General features: G+C 40.2%; 4 protein-coding genes across 4 annotated transcripts; 3 read left to right on the top strand and 1 right to left on the bottom strand.

Annotated features, from left to right (window-relative positions):
• Positions 1 to 15: 15 nt before the first annotated feature.
• On the top strand, positions 16 to 1,519 carry LOC131284017 (intracellular coagulation inhibitor 2-like). The gene is made up of 3 exons (XM_058312871.1): positions 16 to 77; positions 153 to 214; positions 360 to 1,519. The coding sequence occupies exons 1-3, from the start codon at positions 26 to 28 to the stop codon at positions 1,419 to 1,421; spliced, it is 1,176 nt and encodes a 391-aa protein (XP_058168854.1). The 5' UTR covers positions 16 to 25; the 3' UTR covers positions 1,422 to 1,519.
• A 1,876-nt stretch (positions 1,520 to 3,395) lies between these two features.
• On the top strand, positions 3,396 to 4,885 carry LOC131288947 (alcohol dehydrogenase class-3). Its single transcript, XM_058318129.1, has 2 exons — positions 3,396 to 3,570; positions 3,644 to 4,885. The coding sequence occupies exons 1-2, from the start codon at positions 3,550 to 3,552 to the stop codon at positions 4,754 to 4,756; spliced, it is 1,134 nt and encodes a 377-aa protein (XP_058174112.1). The 5' UTR covers positions 3,396 to 3,549; the 3' UTR covers positions 4,757 to 4,885.
• A 1,369-nt stretch (positions 4,886 to 6,254) lies between these two features.
• Positions 6,255 to 8,374, bottom strand: LOC131286949 (zinc finger protein 543-like). The gene is made up of 2 exons (XM_058315959.1): positions 8,163 to 8,374; positions 6,255 to 8,059 (listed from the first exon to the last, which is right to left on the bottom strand). Exons 1-2 carry the CDS (start codon positions 8,325 to 8,327, stop codon positions 6,308 to 6,310), a joined length of 1,917 nt encoding a protein of 638 aa, XP_058171942.1. The 5' UTR covers positions 8,328 to 8,374; the 3' UTR covers positions 6,255 to 6,307.
• Positions 8,375 to 10,642: 2,268 nt separating this feature from the next.
• Positions 10,643 to 12,578, top strand: LOC131285274 (oocyte zinc finger protein XlCOF6-like). Its single transcript, XM_058314127.1, has 4 exons — positions 10,643 to 10,838; positions 10,904 to 11,936; positions 12,008 to 12,127; positions 12,214 to 12,578. The coding sequence occupies exons 1-4, from the start codon at positions 10,677 to 10,679 to the stop codon at positions 12,519 to 12,521; spliced, it is 1,623 nt and encodes a 540-aa protein (XP_058170110.1). The 5' UTR covers positions 10,643 to 10,676; the 3' UTR covers positions 12,522 to 12,578.
• The last annotated feature ends 9,035 nt before the right edge of the window (positions 12,579 to 21,613 follow it).

The raw sequence follows: 21,613 nt of genomic DNA, 5'->3' as shown, positions 1-21,613 counted from the left end.
GTTTGTCAAATTTTCCGAACGCGACATGGCTCTTTTTGCGTTTCTAAACAATTGTGTTGCTATTGATGTACCATCCGGTGGGTGCTTATTTAAAGGTTCCTAATAATCTGGCAATAGTGTATCGAATATTTAATCTATTGAAAATATTCCAGACCCTCTATCGGACGTTACGGTTGTTTCCTCGAACAGAAAGTTTACATTCGAATACTTCAAGGTGAGTAGGATATGACATCATCTGTTCTCCCCGGGAATATTTCTGTTTTTCTACGACTAGGTGAGCCGGTGCTTTGGTGTCTACCTTTCAAACATTATTTTGTCTCGATATGTTTCTTTGTTTCTAAACAATTTACCATCCTTAGGCCAGCTATGATTGGAAGACTAACTATGTTACCTCACCCTACCACGTTCGACTGGCGCTATCGATGTTTTATCCGATTGCTGGTGCTGCCGTACAGGAGGATTTTTGCGTAGCATTCAATCTGCCGGAAGAAACGAAGGATGCCGTTGACCAACAGTGCCGCTTGACAAAGGAAATCAATGACGGAACACACGTGAAAGCACTCTCTTTCGTGCTCGTGGAGGAAACCAAACAACTCAGTGAAGATTTTGAGCGTCTGTTTCAGCGCACGTATGACACTACGGTAGAGGCAGTCGATTTAACCGACGACATTCCGTCTGCCGCCGCCGTCAATTCATTCTACCGTATGGCGAATACGGAGATTGAAGATTTCATCTGTGAGGGCGACGTGTTTTCGCTAGAACCTTGCTTTACGCTGATGCTGTTCAGTGGAGTCTCTATACTAACGCCGCTGTGCCTTCGTTTCAATCCTGCGGATACCAAGATGGACGTTTTTCGGTTCATCAACGCACCGGAACAGCGTGTGCCCTTGATGCGCGCCACAGCATCCTTGCCTTTCTGCCAACATAACGAGCTGAAGTGCTCGGCGGTAGATATTCCTTTTGATGAAGCGAGCGGGCTTTCTCTGCTTTTGATACTACCGAACGAGGGTACGGAACTCCGTGAAGTTGTGTCTAGAATGAATGAAGCCCATTTAAAGCAAATAGAAGAATTCTTGCGGCCCACGATAACGACGATTGTCCTGCCGAAGTTTTTTGTGCGCGAAAAAACAGAATCAAAAACGATTTTAGCAAAGCTCGGATATGGCGGTATATTTGAGATTAAAGATTTGCGCGTTTTCAAAGAGGCAGCACGGGGGCTTTTGAATGGTTTCTTCCAGCATTGTTACATCTCAATCGGTGAAAACGGCAACGGGCATTTGCCGAATGAACCGGAGTCATCCAGTAATGCAACGTTTAATGCTAACCGCCCATTTATGTTTTTCGTTCGTCGGCTGGCAGACGGACAAATATTTCAAATTGGACATTTTTCAAAATATATCGATCCAGATGAACAATGGTAGACTTTTATTGCTGACCATCCCCAAGAATAAATGTAGAATTTAATTCTTTATAATATCAAGCATTCATATGGCGTACATTAACGAATCTCATGTGAAACGATGAAAATGAACGCTATCTTCTTTTAATTTCTTTCAATGCTGAATTTAATTAATGACAATAAAAGAATCTCACAAATCGAGAAAATCATAATCATCATAACTCTTTATATGTTTTGTGTATCTTTTTGTGAGATATTTTTTGTAATAAAAAAAGGAAAGATGGCTAATATAGAACAAATAATAAATCAAGTAACATTCAATTCTATTCAGCGAAAGGACCCAATAAACCCTGATGGGTTTGAAAGGGTTTTGTTTCAGTGTGCGTGGCATATCCTCAAAATTCACCAATGCTATTAAACATTGGGAGCATTCGTCCACATCCTACGTATTTAGTAACTGCCTGTTGAACGTACAGAAAAGATGGGAAAAATAACTGTGATGAGTTCTATAGAAAAAGTGCATAAATGTAGTATTGGTTCAAAAACCGAAAATCAAGACGAAGAATCGGGCAATAATGCCGAGAATAAGGATGCTGATGGTCTCAGTGATGATGATTCTCTAAATTGCCCGTCAATTGCGATGGAAATTGAACGAGCACGCCGTCAGCGTGAACATGTTGAAAAGAAGATGCTAAGAATTAAAGCCATGTTAAGCGAGAATGTACCATCACCAGCAACGCCTAAGCTTATAGTGCTTTCTAAAACTATTCCTGTCGTGTACGCTGAGTATAGTAAAATCCACAGTACGATAGTAGCTATTGTTGCAGAGGATGCACGAAAGAAAGAAGAAGAAACCTACGAAAAGTTTGAAGAGATCTACTATAGCGTCTCCAGCAAAGTGGAGGAGAAACTTCTTGCATCGAATGATCGCGTAACCGAGAGGACAAAGCCATCGTATACATCAACTTTAGTGAAACAACCAACCAGTGTGCATGTACCAACGACGATGGTGAAAACCGAATGGAACTTGCACAACGCTACCAAGGCGGTTCAATACTTGATCAACAATTGGGGTAACGGGGACGTACGGAAAGCTTTGCTGGGAAACGAAGATGAAACCGTAGTAGCCTCGTCCAATTGCCAAGATAGATACAAAGAAGTGTTGAATGTCCTCATGGGGTCTGCCAACGATAAGCGCATACTCGTTGAAACTCACATTCGCGGCATGGCCAATCTGCACAAGATGGAAGCGGACTCCAAGGATGAGCTGGCCGTTCTACTCAATGAGGTCACTCGGCACGTCGATAGCTTGTACTATCTCGAGCAGGAAGTGACCGGCGTCACCGAACAATTTGTGGTGAATTTAATCTCTTCCTCACTGTTCGACACGATCCGACAATCGTGGGAAAAAACCAGGACGTTTAGTGAGCTTTCTAAGCTACCCGAAATGATCAAATTTTTGCGTTCATTGTACTCGGTAAAAAGACCGTTACATCCTCCAAAATATCTTCACAACAGAAGTGGTAATAGCCAAACTAAATCGGTTTAGACAATGGTACTATGATAATAAACATGAAATTCTCTTCTTTGAAAGAAAATTTAGTGCAAATAGTTTGTTCAATTTGATATTTTCATAAGAAGTATAGTGATGAGATAAGTCTAAAAATGTTAGTTTTAGCAAAAAAACCTCTGCTTAAACACGTTGTTAACGAAACGGACGAAGGACACTGTTTGAATGAATGTAGTCCCGGTGAAAATGCAAACAATATTTTGGGGATGTTTTAACTGATTCAACAATTCGATGTTTTACGAAGTGGTTGTCAAAACCAAATGTATTTCAAGGTTACTAAAATATAATAATAACCTTGAGAATAACAATAAATAAATAACAAAATTTTGTTCGAGCAAACCGAATGAACCGTTCGCAGGGAAACCAAAGAAATGTCAAACCGGCAAAATTGTGCACACGGCACTAGCACATAATCCAAGTATACACACCAATTTTGTTAAACCGTTATAGCGTTCACTTATCACTATATTTGATCATCGCAGTCCATTATCAGTGTGATACTGGACGGAGGAGTTTAAAAGCATTCTGTAGTGTGTTTTTCGTTTACGTTACCGTGACAAGCACAATTTGGGGCTGAAAAATGTCTTCTACTGCAGGTCAGGTAAGAGCAACGAAGAAACCGGAAGATATTAAGAAGCATCTTAACTGCTTTGCCTTTGTCCCACTTTTTAAAGGTTATCAAATGTAAGGCGGCGGTTGCCTGGGAACCAAAGAAACCCCTTTCGATCGAGACGGTCGAGGTTGCACCGCCGAAAGCAGGTGAAGTACGCATTAAAGTTGCCGCTTCTGGGGTGTGCCATACTGATGCCTACACACTCGGAGGTTTCGATTCCGAAGGGGTATTCCCGGTGATACTCGGACATGAAGGTGCCGGTATTGTGGAAAGTGTTGGCGAAGGAGTGACCAAGTTCCAGCCGGGAGATCATGTGATTCCGCTGTACATTCCGCAATGCTTCGAATGTCGGTTCTGCAAGAGCCCCAAGACTAACCTTTGCCCAAAGGTGCGTGCTACGCAGGGCAAAGGTCTCATGACGGATGGTACCACGCGTTTCAGCTGCAACGGGAAACCCATCTACCACTTTATGGGTACGTCCACGTTTTCGGAGTACACTGTGGTTGCCGAGGTGTCGCTGGCGAAGATCGACGCCAGTGCTCCGCTGGAAAAGGTATGCCTGCTGGGCTGTGGCATTCCAACCGGTTATGGTGCAGCGCTAAATACAGCCAAGGTGGAACCGGGAAGCTCTTGCGCCGTTTGGGGTCTTGGTGCGGTCGGGTTGGCGGTGGTTATGGGATGTAAAGCGGCTGGAGCTACCCGTATCATCGGTGTGGACATCAATCCGGAAAAGTTCGAAATCGGTAAACAATTCGGCTGCACGGAGGTGATCAATCCTAATGACTTCAAGGAACCGATCCAGCAGGTGCTGATCGAGAAAACTGACGGCGGGCTCGACTATACATTCGAGTGTGTCGGAAACGTGAACACGATGCGTGCTGCCTTGGAGTCATGTATCCGTGGCTGGGGAGTGTCCGTCATTGTTGGCGTGGCCGAATCCGGTAAGGAGATTGCGACTCGTCCCTTCCAGCTGGTCACTGGACGTACATGGAAAGGAACGGCGTTCGGTGGCTGGAAAAGCGTAGAAAGTGTACCGAAACTGGTTGATCGATACCTTCAGAAAGACCTGAAGGTGGACGAGTTCATCACCCATACCATGGAATTGGAGAAGATAAACGAGGCATTCACCTTGATGCACGAAGGCAAAAGTATCCGATCAGTGGTTAATTTGTAAGTGCTAGCCAGAAATGGTCGGTGAAAAGCACGTTTCCTGTTTGCTACAGCATGTTTTCTAATGTTTAGCACATAGTGCACAAAGTGGTACAACACGAATAAAAATGGGCTGGTTTTTCTAGAAAAATACTACAAGTTTTTATTGTTAAACATACACCTATTTTAAATTTTGCATATCACATAATCTCAAACATACGAAACAGATGATAAAAGAAGCAGAAATACATTGCATAAAATTAGGCACGAAAGTTTACGAGCTGACCATAATACTTTTAACCCAATTATACCCAACTTCCGTACCAAATCCAGTCTTTAGATTAAGACCAGAAAGGTGAGATGAGGGTAAAGATTGTTTTTTCTTTACTTATGCTTATTGTGGATGGTTGATCGATTGTTTTGTCAATTTGAACGAGTTTTGCGCTCTCAAACTTCAACAATGGTTTTTTTGGACGAAAAATATGATATATTTCGATATTTATTTCATACGTTAGTTACAATATTGCGTAACGACATTCGGTCGCTATTCGGTCGGCGATTTATTGTACGCTATTTTGACCATTCTTTCGTTCGTTGAAATAATAGTTTATCGTGTATATAATCATGGAATAATTCTAAGTCTCACTCAACTTAGAATTTAGTCTGAAGAAACTCCATATTTTTTTAATGAGGCGAACTTTGAACAAAAAGCTCGAATCGACCCAAATGCGGAAGCAGCAGACATTTATTATTTTTGTATTTTTTGAAAACTGTCAGTTTTAATGTAAGACCGCGTCCACACGGCATCGTAGCGTAGCGATTTTGACACTCCGTCGTAGTCTCAACTATTTTTTATGGCCGTGGCTAAGGCCTCTCGACCAACATTTCCACTACGACGGAGTGTCAAAATCGCTACGCTACGATGCCGTGTGGACGCGGGGTAAGAAATTTATAAAATGTAGTATGGGTCTTTCATCAATATTTATTGTGGAATTGTACCTTTACCTTTTTTCAAACTCTGCTCAATATTCTCATGATTTTCGTCAAAACTTCTTAAAATACAAATAACGCAGTTAATAACTATATTATTTAGTTCAGGGGTATTAAAATAAAAATGTAGTTAAAAATAGCAATAATAAAAAATAGAATATAATTAATCTACCCTTTTATTTATCATATCTACGCAAATTATGGGGAATTACTTATGAGTAACTTTTAAATGAAAGGACATGAACTACATTTATACTCGATCAAGAAACTTCTCTACGTTAAAAGATTAAGATACTTAGTGAACGAATGATGATAATTTTCATCTATATATATATCGATTTACAAGTGCGTAACCGGAAAAATCCATACACTTTGTACGGACGTTAGTGTTTCACTGTACTTCAGAGTTGCAATATTTGATAAAGAATACAAGAAAACATATTGCATGAGTTATAATATAAAAAAAAATTAAAAAAAAAATATCCACATACACGAAGGTAAAAAGTGTAGTAAGCTCCCAGTGGGCCAGGCATGACCGAAGACGATCATTACGCCAAGAAAAAGAAGGTTGTTGCTTTAAAGTAATTCATTTCAAAGCCGCTCTTGCTTCTGCTGAATCTCCGTGTACTTTCAAATGCAGTTTGAGATGGTGCTTGCGAGAAAACGATTTAAGGCATACCATGCAACTGAATGGTTTTTCGCCAGTGTGTAGGCGTTTGTGACCTATCAGAATGCGTTCCGCCTTGAACAGTTTTTGGCACACATCGCATTCATACTTATTTACGACTTCATGTGTGGACATATGATCCCGCCGGTGGCTGGTCGTGCGAAACGATTTACCACAGACCTCGCATGGATAGGGGCGCTCATTTGTGTGAATTCGTTCGTGCGTTGTTAGATCACTTTTTTGAGCGAAATGCTTCTTGCACACGCTGCACACGAACTTACGTTCACGATAGTGTTTTGCCACGTGCATCTCTAATGCATCCAGATCAGGAAAGATTCGTCCACATTGACTACACGAGAACTTAACCGGGATCTCGTCTGGCATGGTGCCCGGCTTCGCATCCGGCAGCTCGTCCGCCAACGTGGTGCCCTTTATTTTCTGCAGATGAATTCGCTGGATATGTTTGGTGAGGTTTAGGAATTTATCACACGACATGGGACAATCGTACGGACAAAAGAACGTAGCTTGATGGAAATAGAGATGCTGGCGTATGTACAGCGCATCGGGAAACTGCGCTTGGCACATGCCACATACGTGAACCTTGTCCAGATTATTTTCCTTCCAAAGCGAATCCACATTTTCCACCCCATCGTCTTCAACATCGTGGACCTGTACGTGACTACGCATTTCCTCGAAACATTCCGTGCGCTGCGGGCATCTGATGCATCGATAGCGAAGGTCCTCAACGGACAATTTAAATGTTTTGAGCTTTGGAACGCACACGTCCAAACCCTTGCCGTACAATAACTCATGTCTGTTTACGTCGGAATGCTCGGAAAATTCTTCCGGCTGTACCGGTGCACAATCTGCGGTGAAATGATCATCGAATTGCTGCTGGGAAATGAATACCACGAAACATATCGGGCACCGATAGTAATCTATCGATTCTAAACATAGTTCTAGCGTTTTACGATGAACCGCGATATGCTGTGCGAAACTTGCCGAATGATAGTTAAGATTACAATATTCGCAGTATTGTGTATGTTGTTGATTTTTCGACGTAGAGTTTTTGCTCATATTCACAACCGGCTTGAGAGGTTTTTTCATTTGAGATCGCTTGCTGCGTTTTTTGTTCAAAGCTATTGTGCTTAGTGAGAGGCATTCCTCTTCTGTCGGATCTTCGGCGACCAAAATCATCTCAACTTCGTTTTCTAGGGTGGTCTCATCGTCCGTAATGATATTGTCTTTTATCGACTCGATTACTGGTTCCGTGAGGGGGGACACTTGCTCTACAGTTGTCAAGACTGCAGTAGTGCTTTTCGCTATATTACTTTGTGACCCAACTTTTTGCATTTCCGTGAAGGAATCCGTTTGGCAGGAAGCTTCGGAGAATATAGGCATTTTCCAATCAGATTGTGTTCCATTCTCGACCATAACGGCAGGGGGAGGTGATGATTCGTTTTCCATATATATGAAATCCGTTTGTACTTCCGTAGTTTTTGTGTTAGGCTGTTTCCGAACGATTTGCGATGGAACTGGCTTGTCAACGGAGAAAATTTCGTATAACAGATTGGACGATTTGCGAACCTTCTCGACAAAGATGTAAAGTTCACGCATTTTTGCCTTGCATTCCATGCAGACGTTACTCGGAAGCTTTTCATGTTTTACAAGCTGCAACAAAAACAAAAGAGAGGTTGTTTATATGATTAGTTGCTTGGTTGTTCGTTGATCGCTTTTGATGGAACGTTTGTTTGGTATTGGAACTGTAAGTTACCTGTTCTCCTACGGTAAGCTCCACTACTTTTGGAAACGGCACAATTCTGCCGTCTAAAATTTCGTTACAAAATATTGGTTTCAGCTGCGTGCGATCTACCGCAGCCAGGCAAGTGCGGCACAGTTCCTCCGGGAAAACGGATAGTTCAAGCTCATTTGTGTCCATCTTGATATGCACCGAATACACGACCAATCCTCTTAAAAACCACAAACGATAGTAATCGCACTGCTCACACCGGGTGTGACCAATCTTACCAAACGAAATTTATTACTGTTGCTCTTCAGAACATTCTTCTTCTTCTTCTTCAATTCGGCGAGGATTTACTCCAGTACGGCTATTGAATCCAGCTTCCTGGGCCTTCGCAAGCTAACCTGGAGACATAGACCTCTTTAGGTTAAGGACTGGCAACTAAAGGCCATATGTCCTGATTTTCTGTGGTTTTCGATTTTCTGTAGGCGTCGCCTTTTGACTGCCACCATGCGGCCAGGAGCACTGCTAGCCAACCACGCTAGTGCGCAGTCAAAATGCGGCTGTTCACCCGCCGTAACGAAAGGAATATTTCCTTCCGTTTGTCAGATCGCACGAAACTCGTGATCCGCTTGATTACTCAAACAGCACGAGATGTGCGTCGGCTAGGATTTCTCTGACTTGAGCTCCAGCTCGGCGACACCACGCGGCCGTGCCTAAGATAACCTTACTTTTCAGCTAACCCTTTTCAGGAACCTCGTGCACTGCTAACCATCCGCTCTGATGCGACGCCGAACTGGAACTCCTTCAGAACATTCACACTGATCGCAGAGTGCGTTTGTGTTTTGGAAAAAGGCAGCGTCCTTGTCGTTAGTAAATGTCAAAAATTGACAAACAGGAAATCGACAGATATTCGAAGCATACGTTATTTTAGATGATTTAACCGTCACCCGTTCAACCAAACCTACATACGTAGACGTTCAACCGGACTACCCGGGTAGTCCATACATTTTGTATGGGAGACTCCGTTTTCCTGTACTTAAGACTTAATAACTTTTTATCTAGACGTCGGATCGATTTGAAATTTTCAGTGAAGATACTTGAGGGTGTTTCTCAAAATATTGTATAATTTTTATAATTTTAAAAATTCATTAAATATGTCAATTTCGGGTTCCAAAAAATTTCACCCTTCACATCTATGACCCAAACCTGTGCAGCTTCAACATTTTAGATAGGAGTTTGTATTTTCTGTATTTCAGTATACATATCTTTGATCATTGAAGCTGAATTGCTTAAAATTTTCAGAAAATTATTCAATTTTTTTTCCAAAAGTGTTTTAGAAATGTTCAATGTTCAAGTAGGATTGTTTCATTCGAAAACACGAATTCGATAATTTAAACATTTATGCCTTACGTTTAGGTATTAAAATCTTAATCTAATATTAAATACAAGTATGCTACACATCAATTTGTTCAGAAAATGTGCGCCACAAACACGTTTATTAATCCGCTTCTAGTCGACTATGTGTGTGATTCAAAGTACAACAAAAGTTAAGTAAAAGTGAGCGTTATGGAAAAACTCAATCCTTAGAATAGATAAAACCGAACAGACTTATAGAAGAATTACCAAGAACAGCATTTCTGACGAAAAAAGAATTAAATAACGGGCAAAACTCTGTTCCCAGTTGAAGCATGAAGATAGCATGAAGCGACTGAGAGTTTATTAATTTTTACAATATTTTATGCATTTTTCCAAAAATACTCAAGTAGATAAGTATCTACGAGCAAATATATCAGTACTAAAATACAAAAAAAGCAAACTTCTATGTCAAATATATGAACTACACAGATAAATGGTTGTAAATGTAAATGGTGAAATTTTTTGGAACCTCAAATTAACATACTTCATGAATTTTTAAAATTATAAAAATTATACAATATTTTTGGAAACACTCTCAAGTATCTTCATTCAAAATTTCAAATCGATCCGACGTCTAGATAAAAAGTTATTAAGTCTTAAGCACAGGAAAACGGAATCTCCCATACAAAATGTATGGACTACCCGGGTAGTCCGGTTGAACGTTTGAGGGGTATCAACCGAAAAACGCAAATAAAAATTATTTAAATTCCTTGGAAATTTTTTTTTCTTAAGCAAAACGATAGAAAATGAGTTTTTCTAGGCATTCTAAAAATTTCATGCCGATACGTCAATCCAATCAAAAGTTAGAACAAAACAAAACTCCAAAAACTACCCGGGTAGGCGGTTGAACGGGTGACGGTTAAACATGATTTTTATGACTATCATGATATGTATATGTATACATTATTTGATGTCTTTCCCCTATCCACCAATTTGCAACAAAATTTTCGATCTGGTGGATCGATAAAAACTTTTGCGTTAATTAAGTGAACGGAACCTTCTGTCCTAAACAAACCTTGGCCGATCGACGTATGACGACTCGAAACGAATGAAAATGTTTGTAAACAAACCAGATCCAAATCGAGGTCTCTGAAACCGACTTGTTTGATTTGGTTTCCTCAAGTAAAAATGAGTGAAATTTGCTTAGACGTGGATTTACATAGTGTGTGCCGAATCTGCTTATCCCAGACCGAGATGAACGAACATTTATTTAACATATTTTCCGACGCCATAGTGGACGGTGTGCTAGTGTCTCTTCCGCACGTAATTGAGTATTGTGTGGATATCCAGGTACGATTGAACGGTATACAAAGCTGTAATGTACATAACGCCAATATTTTCCTTTTTGTTCTCAGGTCAAAGCAGAGCCTGGATTACCAAACAAAGTTTGCCAAAAATGCAAAGCGAAATTGTTTAAATTTTATGTCTTCAAACAGAAGTGCCATCGTACGGATAGTGTTTTGCGTTCCCTGCTTGAAAAACTTATGTATTCCGTGTCGGGTGCAATAGAAAACGAAGAAGAACAGTCCACTAAACTCCAGCAGTATGAGGATGGTTCAAAGGTTTCGTCAGATTTACTATGCTCAGCAGAATCGGTGTTGCAAGAAAGCAAACTTGTTGAATCGCTTCAAGATGAAATTCACAGTGACTGTCATACCGAGACATCTCTGGAATATGATAGTCCTTTAGATGAAACGTTCATCTCAATTGGTCAGGATGATACTTCCAATGTTAGTGCATCAATCGAAGCGGAGTACATAGAAGAAACGTACGAAGAGCTGGCAAGCACGTCCTCCGCAGTCAATGCGACAATTGATGACCATCAATCCGGTGCTCTAATGCACGTTACAATAACTCAGATTAGTCCCAATGCAAACGAATGCTTTACTTGTGAAATTTGCGGATGTATCTTAGCTTCTAAAGCACGATTAAGGCGGCATATGAAACTGCATGCTGATTCCGATGCTGTTTCGAGTCAAATGCATTTCTATCCATGCACCGGTTGCAAAGCGTTGTTTCTGAGTGAGAAAACACTGAACGAACACAGGCAAGTGTGTTCAAAGGTGATATCAAATCTGAGTGAACAATATCCACAGGATATTACGGAGCAATGCTACGATCGTTGTGGCATATGTGGTGTTTATTATCCAAACATTGTGCAACTGAAGCAGCACATAATTACGCACATGGAAAACTTTCCCTGCCCCTTTGACGGCTGTGGGTGTGAGTATGTTTCGCTTGCTAGGTTGAACATTCATGTCAGTACCAAACATGTGGATTATTTTTCTTCGACCTGTCCACACTGCAAAAAGGATATTGATCGCGTTGATTTGGTCCAACATCTTCGAACATCTTGCCAGGAAAAGCATTTTGACTGTTCCCACTGTGGTAAGCATAAGTTTTTTAAGTTGATGATATGAAATTTAATATTATTTTTTTAACTTACTGACAATTTTCAGATAAAAAATTCTTTTCATCGAGGGCACTTTCCCAGCATCTGAAAAAATTGGACCAACTATTTCATTGTATTCAATGTGATCGTTCCTTCTCATCTCGAGCAGCGTACAGCTTGCATGTTCGTAAGTATTGTACGATATTAACGTGATGATCGGAATAAATTTTAAATTGATTTGAAAGTGCTGAAAGACGTCATCTTCCACCCCAGGAACACACACTGGTGAGCGGCCGTTCGTGTGCAAGCTGTGTAACAAGGCTTTCAAATCAGCCAGCCAGCGAACAGCTCACATGGACACACATATAGAGGGCAAAACGTTTGAATGTAGCATTTGCGGAAAGTGCTTGCAAACCCGTGCTAGCTACCGTAATCACATTAAACGACATCTGGAAGAACGTACCCACGGATGTGATGAATGTAGTAAAAAATTCTACGCCAAACATAGCCTCCGAAAGCATCAGGAAAAGGTTCACAAAAACAAGCGAGGATCAGATTCGCACCAAGTGGACGATTTGTGAATTTGGATTGCATTGACTTCCAATGTTAACCAAATAGTGGGCAAGTACGAAATAAAATGCTCAATATATGAAACAATCCTTACGCAAATGCTTTACGTAAAATGGTGACATTTTTTTAGCTAATGCTTTTTATTTAATTCATATTACCTATAACCTATACCATTCCAGGCTTTATTTCGCTTCTTCTTCTTCTTGGCGTAACGACCTCGTTTGGTCATGTCGGCCCCGTTAAAGGCTTACGAGACTTTTTACCCTATGTAGTGGGGAGGATCCGATCTCGATTGGGATTCGAAAACCATGACGTCGAGGTGGTGAGGTGCCGGCGCTCATGGGCCGATTTTATAACTGGCGCTACCGTTCGGCTGTCGTGGATCCCCTTTAAAGCTTTATTATGCTATTACTTTCAATTTTCGAATGAAACAAACATATTTTACATTTGGTGTACTTTTTATATTCTGATCTACGTACCTTTTTTTCGAAAACGTGCTGCGTGTGGACAGATCTTTCTCAAAATGTATACAGGATGAACAGTAAATTAGAAATCTTCATTGTAGTACAGTTTGCTTGCATGTTTATTGCATTGTAGTACATATGCTTGTTATAAGATACACCCCGATAATATACGTTACTAGGAGCTGAGAAAAGGGGCAGTAAAGCTTGATAGATGGAAGTTGGTTCGGTGCAGCATGCGTCCGACCAACCTCACACTTATCCAGCCTTCCTGGGCCATTTTCCTCCGGTACCTTTGGCGGCTCGTTTTTCGCGCGGTGCCTCTGGCCATGACGAATGGATAGATTCGAAAAACGGGACGATCAGTTCCTTTGCGTCACGACGGAATCGCTGCAAATGGACAGACAGGGAATAGGCGATTGGGAGCGGGCATAAGATGGTGGTTCATATAGTGTGTACATTGCCGCTGGTTGTAATTCAAACCGTTGAGGGCTTCTCCGGTGGTGGCGGTGGTGGTGGAAACTGGTCCTGCTTGGGAAATTCTTGCGGCACATCGCGAGTTACCTGTAAACGGAGTAAAGTTTCGTTGATGAGGCAGCACGGAGTTCTAGAAAAAAAGTTTACTCCTGACTGTGCGCCCGGTCTTACCCGACTGTGCAGCATGCCTGGAGGCTTCGGAATTTCTCCTGGTCCGGGGAAGTTTGGTATTTGGGGAGCATTCGCAATCTGCATGGAAGGAACCGAAATTGCTACCTGTTTTGAAGTTTCGAGTTTTATAAAAAAATGTTACTTACATCTTTAGCACCTGATGAGAGCGGCGTGGCCCGAGAGTGGCCCAGTAGACAGGCCAAGCCTACAACAAGAGTTACCAGCAACGTGAGGCGAGCCATGCTTAACTGTTCAATGGGGACGAATTGAGTGTATTGTTTAGGGTAGCATAGACACCTTTTTATAGCAGCCCCGACACTGCTCGCGTAGAGATCCTCACCTTCGATATCAACAATTAGACGCTAATTAATAAGCGTAAATCATCTTTCGTGTGTCAACAGCGTTGAATTGTGGATACTGATTTCATTGCGATTTCGATTATCCGACGAAATGACCGGATGGAAAACATGTTCGTTTTTTCATCATACAGCTCCACTGATACGCTAGATTTGATACGCTAGAATCCGGGTGGCCGTGAAAAAAACAACACATTTTTCCAAGCTTTCGGAGTTGCTAATTTGCGATAACTTTAGTCGCAAGGTTATCACGCAAGTCATAATATGCAGCAGTTGACGGAAGTCTATTTTTATTTTATAATAATTTATTTTCATTTTATTAGAACTATTTAACAATATATACAATAGGTAATAAAGATCATTAAGTGTTTTGCTTAACAATCTGAGAAAATAAGACGAAATGAAATGTGTTAAGGTGAATTAATCTACTATTTAAATAAAATCTATAAGAACAAGACACCTAACTCGTTTATGAGTATTTTGGAATCGATGTTGAACCATCTTCTATCGCTCGCTACATATACGGATATTTTATTTATTTACTCTGTAAGGGTTGTTCTGTCTGCTGAGTTGGTTAGTACGTTCTTTATTCTTTACTGGTGGTTTTGCATACAAGTTTCTGGATTTCAAACATTGTTTGAATGAGATTTTGTTTGTTTGCTGTATTGCCGACATTTGGCGTCAGCCTTGCGAGCGGGTTTTGTTGTTTTAGATGAGTTTTACTACATTTTGTTGTGTGTGAGTTTGTTTCTCTATGTACAGTACGAAATCAACTTCTCCGAGTGTTATTTTATTTAATCCTATGTTCGAATTTCATCTCGATTCTATTAACAGGGGGAAATAAAAGAGGTTTATTACTAAGCTACTCTAATGCAAATTGTTGCTTTACGAATATTTTTCTTTATTTATGTATCTCCAGTTTTTACTTGCATTGTCTTTATTATTCTTGTTTTTAGTTCATGTCCTTTTGCATTCACAATTATAGTCAATTTTACGGTTTACTTCTTTTCCTCACGCTCGTTCAATCATGCGACTTATGTGTATTTTTTAATATTACCCATCATACGACCACTGTGTCTCTGCTGATGAGTTTCTTGTGGGCATTCTACTTTATCATTGTGTATGTAGTATTGTTAGGGTTTGGTTTTTCATCTTTCGTTCTTAGTGAGTCTGATTGTTTTGTGTGCGTGTCCGTTATTGCAGTTTGGGAAACGGTTGAGACAACAGCTCACAAAACATGTCTAATTTGAACGCGAATAAACAAACTACGCATACTGCGATCTCACTAAACTAGATTTTCAAACCTACGTGGATAAGATCGAAATAAGAAAAAATCTACTTCAATTATGATGTTGAGTATAAAATTGTTTTAATAATATACGTTTCCTACTGCGCACTAAGCTACCGTCATTAGAAATTGGTCGTTTCGTTTTTTTTTGTTGAGTTTCATGTTATGTTATGTCCCATATAGTTTCTTTAGCTGGTTTCTTTTGTTTGTTTCATTTGGCTGTTTTCGGTAGGTTCACCACTCTTAGTTTTATGCACGTGCCAATTACTGAAAAATCCTTTTTCGGTTGGGAGAGCAATGGCGTCGGATACGGCACATTTTTGCTGATTTTTTTAAAGATAGTATTCTAAACGTTGTCCTTCGAACGCTGTCCTTACCTTACTAACGACGTTTATACGTACGTCAACGCGTTTGATTTTGTATAGGTCGGCAAAGTTCGGGAGCTATGCTATCTGTTATCATCATAATGAATACGTTACTTTAAATCTACCCTTCACTTACAATGACTGGTTTGCTATAGTGCCTATGTTATACTGGTATGGTCGTTGGGTGTTTAAAGCGTAGCCTAGTTGAAAACGTCTAAATCGGAGAAAAGTTATAGGTTTGAATAAGGATAGGTATAGGTATAACGCTTTAAGGTAGGTAGAAAGGTAGTTGCAGAAAAGGGAGGACAGGAATATTCCCACTTAGCGTTTAACAGTTCGATGGAACGAGTAAACTAGAATTTTGAAGACGTACACTATGTCCCATCCCACGTTCACGGCGTTTGGTCTCTTTGAGCTATGTTTTGTTGAACTTTTTTAATCGTAGACATTATATGCCACACCTTTTCAAATGGCATACTGAAGAGATACTGCCACTTACTGTTGTTGTTTGGTATTTTATCTTACCATAGCACGTGTTATTGTATCTTTCCCATGGATTAACAGCACTTTAATATGAAAAGTTTAACAACACTCGTATAGAATTTATGCCATTTCGTAATGCAACATTTACCAACATGGAGTATGAGAGGGAAAGCATGGTCTAGTTCAGTTTTAAATCGTTTCGAAAGGTACCCTTAGTCGACCGTAACTCTACTGCAATGAGTTTTGTATTCATTTTTGGAGTTGTAGGACTATCTTGATGGGCTCATGTTTGACCACCATTTTCGTTTCACTTTTGAGACTCTTTTTTCAATACCTAGAGTCTAATAATGTGTGTATGTTTTTCTTCACTAGCAGCTACACCATAAATGAGTTAAAAATGTTGTATATATATTAAAATTTGAGAATTACTTTAACAGCTTTTCCTTTCGTTTTGTTGTTACTTTTGTAATTTTTTATTTTGGCTAAAAATTCCGACCACACTAGTTGTTAGTATAATAAATCTTATAGCTTTTTCGCAGCTTTTCTTGTCTGAACCTCACGTGTTGGTTTTGCACGGATTCGTTTTCAGCCAGATGTTCAGAGCATACTTATACTTTGTCACGCATAGTTGTAGCGGTATGTCAATTTAAGTTTTAATGTTTATGATTTAATTTTATCTTTTAACTATGATGCAAACATTAAGGCTACTTCATTGTTTTTGAAGAAAATTTCCGTGTGTTTCTAGAGACTGTAGCGATGGCAAGTGAATACATATTTATTTCTTCTACAGTAAACTTCTTTGACGGGAGTATTTTTGTATCACGCGGGAATATAGTTCATGGAATTACGCATGGTGTTAACGTGCTAACGTGGTAAATTGGAATTCTTCTCGTATGGAATTCGTGTTTCTTATATTTGTAGAAATAAATCTCATCATCAAACATCGACATAACTGAATTTGTATCGTCCCATAGTTTCAGTGTTGAGCTTTCCAGATTTACATATAGAAGTGTAAAATGATAAATAAAAGCTTCGCTTTCTTATGACAAAATGTATTGAAAACCGAACTAACGAATACGAAACCAACTGTTGACGCTAGAGCTCCTAAAAGTTTTTATTGGTTTTGGTACTGGTTTAATCGATTTTGGCCGTTTTTCATCCAATGGTGATCGAACATACAATATGATAACTTTTATGGCGAGTGCGAGTGCAAACTAGGATGGGATTTTTTAACGAAAATATACTTAAAATTGACTAAACTTTAAATTCTATGTTTCATGTGCATAATTTAGCATTTTGTTTCTCGATCTATTTTAACTATTTTCCACACTTTAACTTATAAATAATGATTTTCACGTCTGAAACGACCTAATGTTTGCTTCTCTCTATGTAAAATTACCTCACTTTTGAAAACAAACCACCTTAGAGCATTTCACACACGCTTTACTGTGTTACATTAAAGAAAAGAAAATTATACTGAAAAGATATTGTCGAAACAATTCAAAGGCGACATACTAAAATAAGTTGTTTCAAATCATCATTTGGTAATTGATAAAATTAAACTGTATCGTCGCGATTAAAACCATAGAAAGCATAGATTAAAGTGCGAGATTCATGCTGGTGTTGGTTGGTCATCTTCAAAAGGGGTAAATTGATTCCTCCGTTACATTATTTAAAGCAATATTACCAAGACTTCGTAGTAGTCGTTTTATATTATTATTTCCCTAGTATATTTTGTTTTAAATCGATTGGTAGTGTAGCATTACGATTTACGGTGCGTAACGTGGAGCAGAGAGCACGTGAACAATTTTTTTTAGTACTTGATATTGTGGTATTGTTTCTGTACCTTGGCTGTGGGAAACGTGTATCACCGCGTTTTCCAGACCAGCTTTATATAATGGCTTCGCCATAACGGGGTGTATAATGAATTCATTTACTCTTAAGGAAACCGCTTAATAGTGTGGGTACGGCAGAAATCGTTGGATCGATATCTACAGGAGTGTTCGGATGTTGTGCAGAATCGAACACATGAAGTTGAACGTCGCAGAAAACTAGGCAAACAATACTCAACAGGCAACTATTTGAGTCTGAAATCTTTTCTCTGCCCTTACCCACTACCTGTGTTAGCATGGTTTTTGTATACTACGGGAGTTACGACGATTAATTTTAAAATGGATAATGCCTTTTATTTTTTACTACGTTTGCTACTTGAAAGATTATCCAAACGGTTTGGTTCAGCAAATGCCCTACCCAATAGCCGGTCGCGTTTGGTACTGATCGAATAACTTATTTGCTTGATGCCATAACACGGGTGATGCCGAGCTAAAGCAGCGGTCAGTGGTGATCAAGAAAGTTAAGCTACCGTCTTACGCGACAAAGCTAAAGCTTTTTTTACCTCATTTTCGCACAGCCTGCAATGTGTTTTTGTTCGTGTTGAAAAGCGAGTACAGCTAGTACCAGGGGACAAACCATCACCGCAAATGAATGAGTTTTGTGAAATGCATTTAGGGTCATTTTTGTTGTGTGCCACTACAGTGCATCATCGCGTGGTTTGCAGAGCGATTGCATCGCTAAATAAGAATAATAATAATGGAATTGCTGACAGCATTAGCATAAGTTTGCTGTAATGGTTTGATAAATGTGGGAGCCATACCTCTCAGTTTGTTGTTAATGCAAGGCACTTAAATTAGTAAGGTGAAAATGCAGATAAAGATCAGATGTACCTAGCAAACGAATGCGCAGTGATAGGAAGCGAAGAGTGTGTGGAAGTATTCAACACAGGAAACGTGACTCGGTGTAAGAACGGATCCGCTAACATTGTATTTAGTTTTCTGCAAAATCTACTCTTATATGGCTGACTGAAAGATGCAACGGAAGTGGAAACCGACACAAGCTTTAGAATAGTTTCTTGTTAAGGTAGGCAAATTTGCTCTAGAGAACGGTGGCTTATACAGCGAATGCTGGGACGTTTCCGCTGAAAATATTCGTTTAAAATATGCTTTTTGATATCCTTCGCTTTCATTCGCTAAAGATGTTTAAGGATAGTTTTTTTTTATCACATTACACATGGTGTGTGCACCTACTTCGGAATAAAAACGTCGTTCGCCTTCTACGCCTTGTTTGCACTTCCTTATGTTTCGGTTTCGTTTAGCGTACTAAAGCTTTCTTTTGCATTTCCAATTGTTCGTCTAAATTTTAGGTGTTGCTAATAATTTCTTCATGATTTTAAATAATGTTCGATTAGTGGTGACGTTGTTTTTTGTCACGCCTTGTGACAATAGTATCACAAGCCTACTTTCTTTTCTCTTTTTGACATCGTCAAACTCGTCGTCGGTTTTTATAAAAAATAAATAAATAAATAAATAAATAAAACAGAGCGAATAAATAATCTTGTTTCTACTGTGTTCCTTGAAAATATGCAAGAACTTGAGAAATCGTTAGAAGAATTAGAGACATTAGATAAATTGGGTGATCGTCGAAGGTAGTAGAGTAATTACAGTCGTTACCACTCCGTACCGTAGTCCGTGCCATGATCTTCGGTTATTGTGCTTGGTGATTCGTTGTATCAGTAAACTCGCTAGGCTGATATTCCGAGGCTTCGTCTTATTCGTAACGTTTTCCAGGAACGAACAAGACGAAGCAATCGGAGAACCAGTTGAGCGAGTTTGCTCAAACAACGAATCGTTGGCTCAATAGCCGAAGATCATGATACGGACGCCGGTACGGAGTAGTAACGACTGTAATATCAAGTGAAAAAAAAAACAAAGAATGAATTAATTCTAATAGTATTTTATTTTCTTTTTGTTTATTTTAAGTGAACATGACTGGTAACAAAAATAACATATAATAAACCATAACATAAACAATTTGCTCAAATGTAGACAAAACACAAAAATAACGTCATGCTTTTTCCACATCAGCTACGAGCGGGTTGCTAGAACAAAAATAAAAAAAAAAACATGGCAAACGATCTGTTTTCACTTCGATTGGACTTCTAAATGCCGCTTTGTTGTTACAGTGATCTTATTGTTTCAGTATCTGTCCTCCTTCTCGTACACCAGCTGTCAGCTATGCTGCACTTTCGATACTTAAGCCTATGAGCTATTGTGTTCTATCATATCCGTTTGGAAAACCGTCCACTGCTATATTGTTGTATTTTTTCTTCGTCCTTTCTCTTTATCTTCCAGGGGCCGTCCGGGTGTTGGCTTTGAAATAAGCCACCAAAGCGTGCGCTCACTGCGCAATTCGGCTCTGCTTCCCATTAGTTTCCCCGTTGGACGGGAAGCGCTGTCCCCGCTGCTTCCGTTTAGTTACTCTGTCTTTTGGATGTCTTATCGATTCTATCATGCCTAGAGTGTACGCTATCGATTCTAGTCTTCATCTACTTCTTTTCGTTTTGATAAAAATCATGCTGCACGAAACCGGTCCCGGGCGACTTTGCTCTATGATTGATGCCTTGTTGTTGTGGGTGTCTGTGTTTAGTTTAATGTAAGTATCGATTGCAATATCTCGCAGCACATAAGACCTTTTAGAGAGTAGTTCCCCGGCCCTGCTCTTCCACCAGTGCGGGAGGGTCGCGTGAATCGCGTCACACCGGCAATCGATCGGCAACAGTCGATAAATTCGTTATAATTTCCGTAACCGTTTTATACTATCTGTTAGGTGGAGAGTGGAGTATGTGGTTTGTGACATTATATTGCACTTTAAGGCAACGCAAACTATAGGTTTTTCGTCCCCCATCCTTCTGCTATTACTAATTCTAACGATAGAAAATAATGTTTCAGTTTCACTACGAGTGGCCAGCCGCGGCTTCGCACGCAGAAGTGTCATCGGTCTGTCCGGGAATCCTACTACACGTAATGCCTATATTCATCCGGTGTCTATTAATGACCACGTGGTGCATTCTGGCCTGCGCGGAGAGTAAACCTTCGTCTGTATAGAATAACTCTACCTTTGTCTACTGCTATGAAGTATAACGCTCGATGAAATCGAACCGTTCTACACGCGGTCACTCTCGCGCCATTTCACTTACGAGCCTGTCTAGTGTGTACTCGCTAGTGAATTGTTCTGCCCTCCTTGCCCGCAGTGTTAGTTGCTCCCTCGTCACCGTTTGCTTACGCAGGCTTCTCCCGTAGATAATGGGTTAACTAACGGTAGTACTAGCTACTACCACTTATCTCCTACGGCCGGACACTGTAAAGCAGTGTCCCGCGCTATTAGTTTCTGGTTTTCGCTTCGCTAACTCTACGGGCTTGTCGCTTATACTTCTCTAAATAGTCTTTTTTCCTTTTCCACGTGGCCCTTGGGCTTCGTTTCGTTTTCGTCGCCCGCGAGTGCTGCTTCCGCTATTGTTCCTGTTGCTGCTGTCATTTCTGTGATTTTTTTTGTTTGGTTTATGTTTACCTAGAACCGGGTGGCCCGTTCCCGTTGCTTGGTGAACTTGCTTGCGGGAGCGGCACCGGACGCGGCACCGTAGCAGCTCGCCGCCGAGCTGCTGGAGGA

This window comes from Anopheles ziemanni, chromosome 3, assembly GCF_943734765.1.
Source record: "Anopheles ziemanni chromosome 3, idAnoZiCoDA_A2_x.2, whole genome shotgun sequence".
In the NCBI taxonomy this organism is placed as follows: Eukaryota; Metazoa; Arthropoda; class Insecta; order Diptera; family Culicidae; genus Anopheles; species Anopheles ziemanni.
Note: the sequence above shows the minus strand (reverse complement) of the source record. Positions and strands in the feature narration are given on the sequence as shown.

Excerpts from the sequence above, each read along its gene's own strand:
- LOC131284017 (XM_058312871.1), top strand. The coding sequence starts at position 26 with ATGGCTCTTTTTGCGTTTCTAAACAATTGTGTTGCTATTGATGTACCA. Across the intron at positions 78-152 it reads TGCTATTGATGTACCATCCG|ACCCTCTATCGGACGTTACG; the intron begins GTGGGTGCTTAT and ends AAAATATTCCAG. Across the intron at positions 215-359 it reads TTACATTCGAATACTTCAAG|GCCAGCTATGATTGGAAGAC; the intron begins GTGAGTAGGATA and ends TACCATCCTTAG.
- LOC131288947 (XM_058318129.1), top strand. The coding sequence starts at position 3,550 with ATGTCTTCTACTGCAGGTCAG. Across the intron at positions 3,571-3,643 it reads TGTCTTCTACTGCAGGTCAG|GTTATCAAATGTAAGGCGGC; the intron begins GTAAGAGCAACG and ends CACTTTTTAAAG.
- LOC131286949 (XM_058315959.1), bottom strand. The coding sequence starts at position 8,327 with ATGGACACAAATGAGCTTGAACTATCCGTTTTCCCGGAGGAACTGTGC. Across the intron at positions 8,060-8,162 it reads AGCTTACCGTAGGAGAACAG|CTTGTAAAACATGAAAAGCT; the intron begins GTAACTTACAGT and ends TTTTTGTTGCAG.
- LOC131285274 (XM_058314127.1), top strand. The coding sequence starts at position 10,677 with ATGAGTGAAATTTGCTTAGACGTGGATTTACATAGTGTGTGCCGAATC. Across the intron at positions 10,839-10,903 it reads AGTATTGTGTGGATATCCAG|GTCAAAGCAGAGCCTGGATT; the intron begins GTACGATTGAAC and ends TTTTGTTCTCAG. Across the intron at positions 11,937-12,007 it reads TTTTGACTGTTCCCACTGTG|ATAAAAAATTCTTTTCATCG; the intron begins GTAAGCATAAGT and ends GACAATTTTCAG.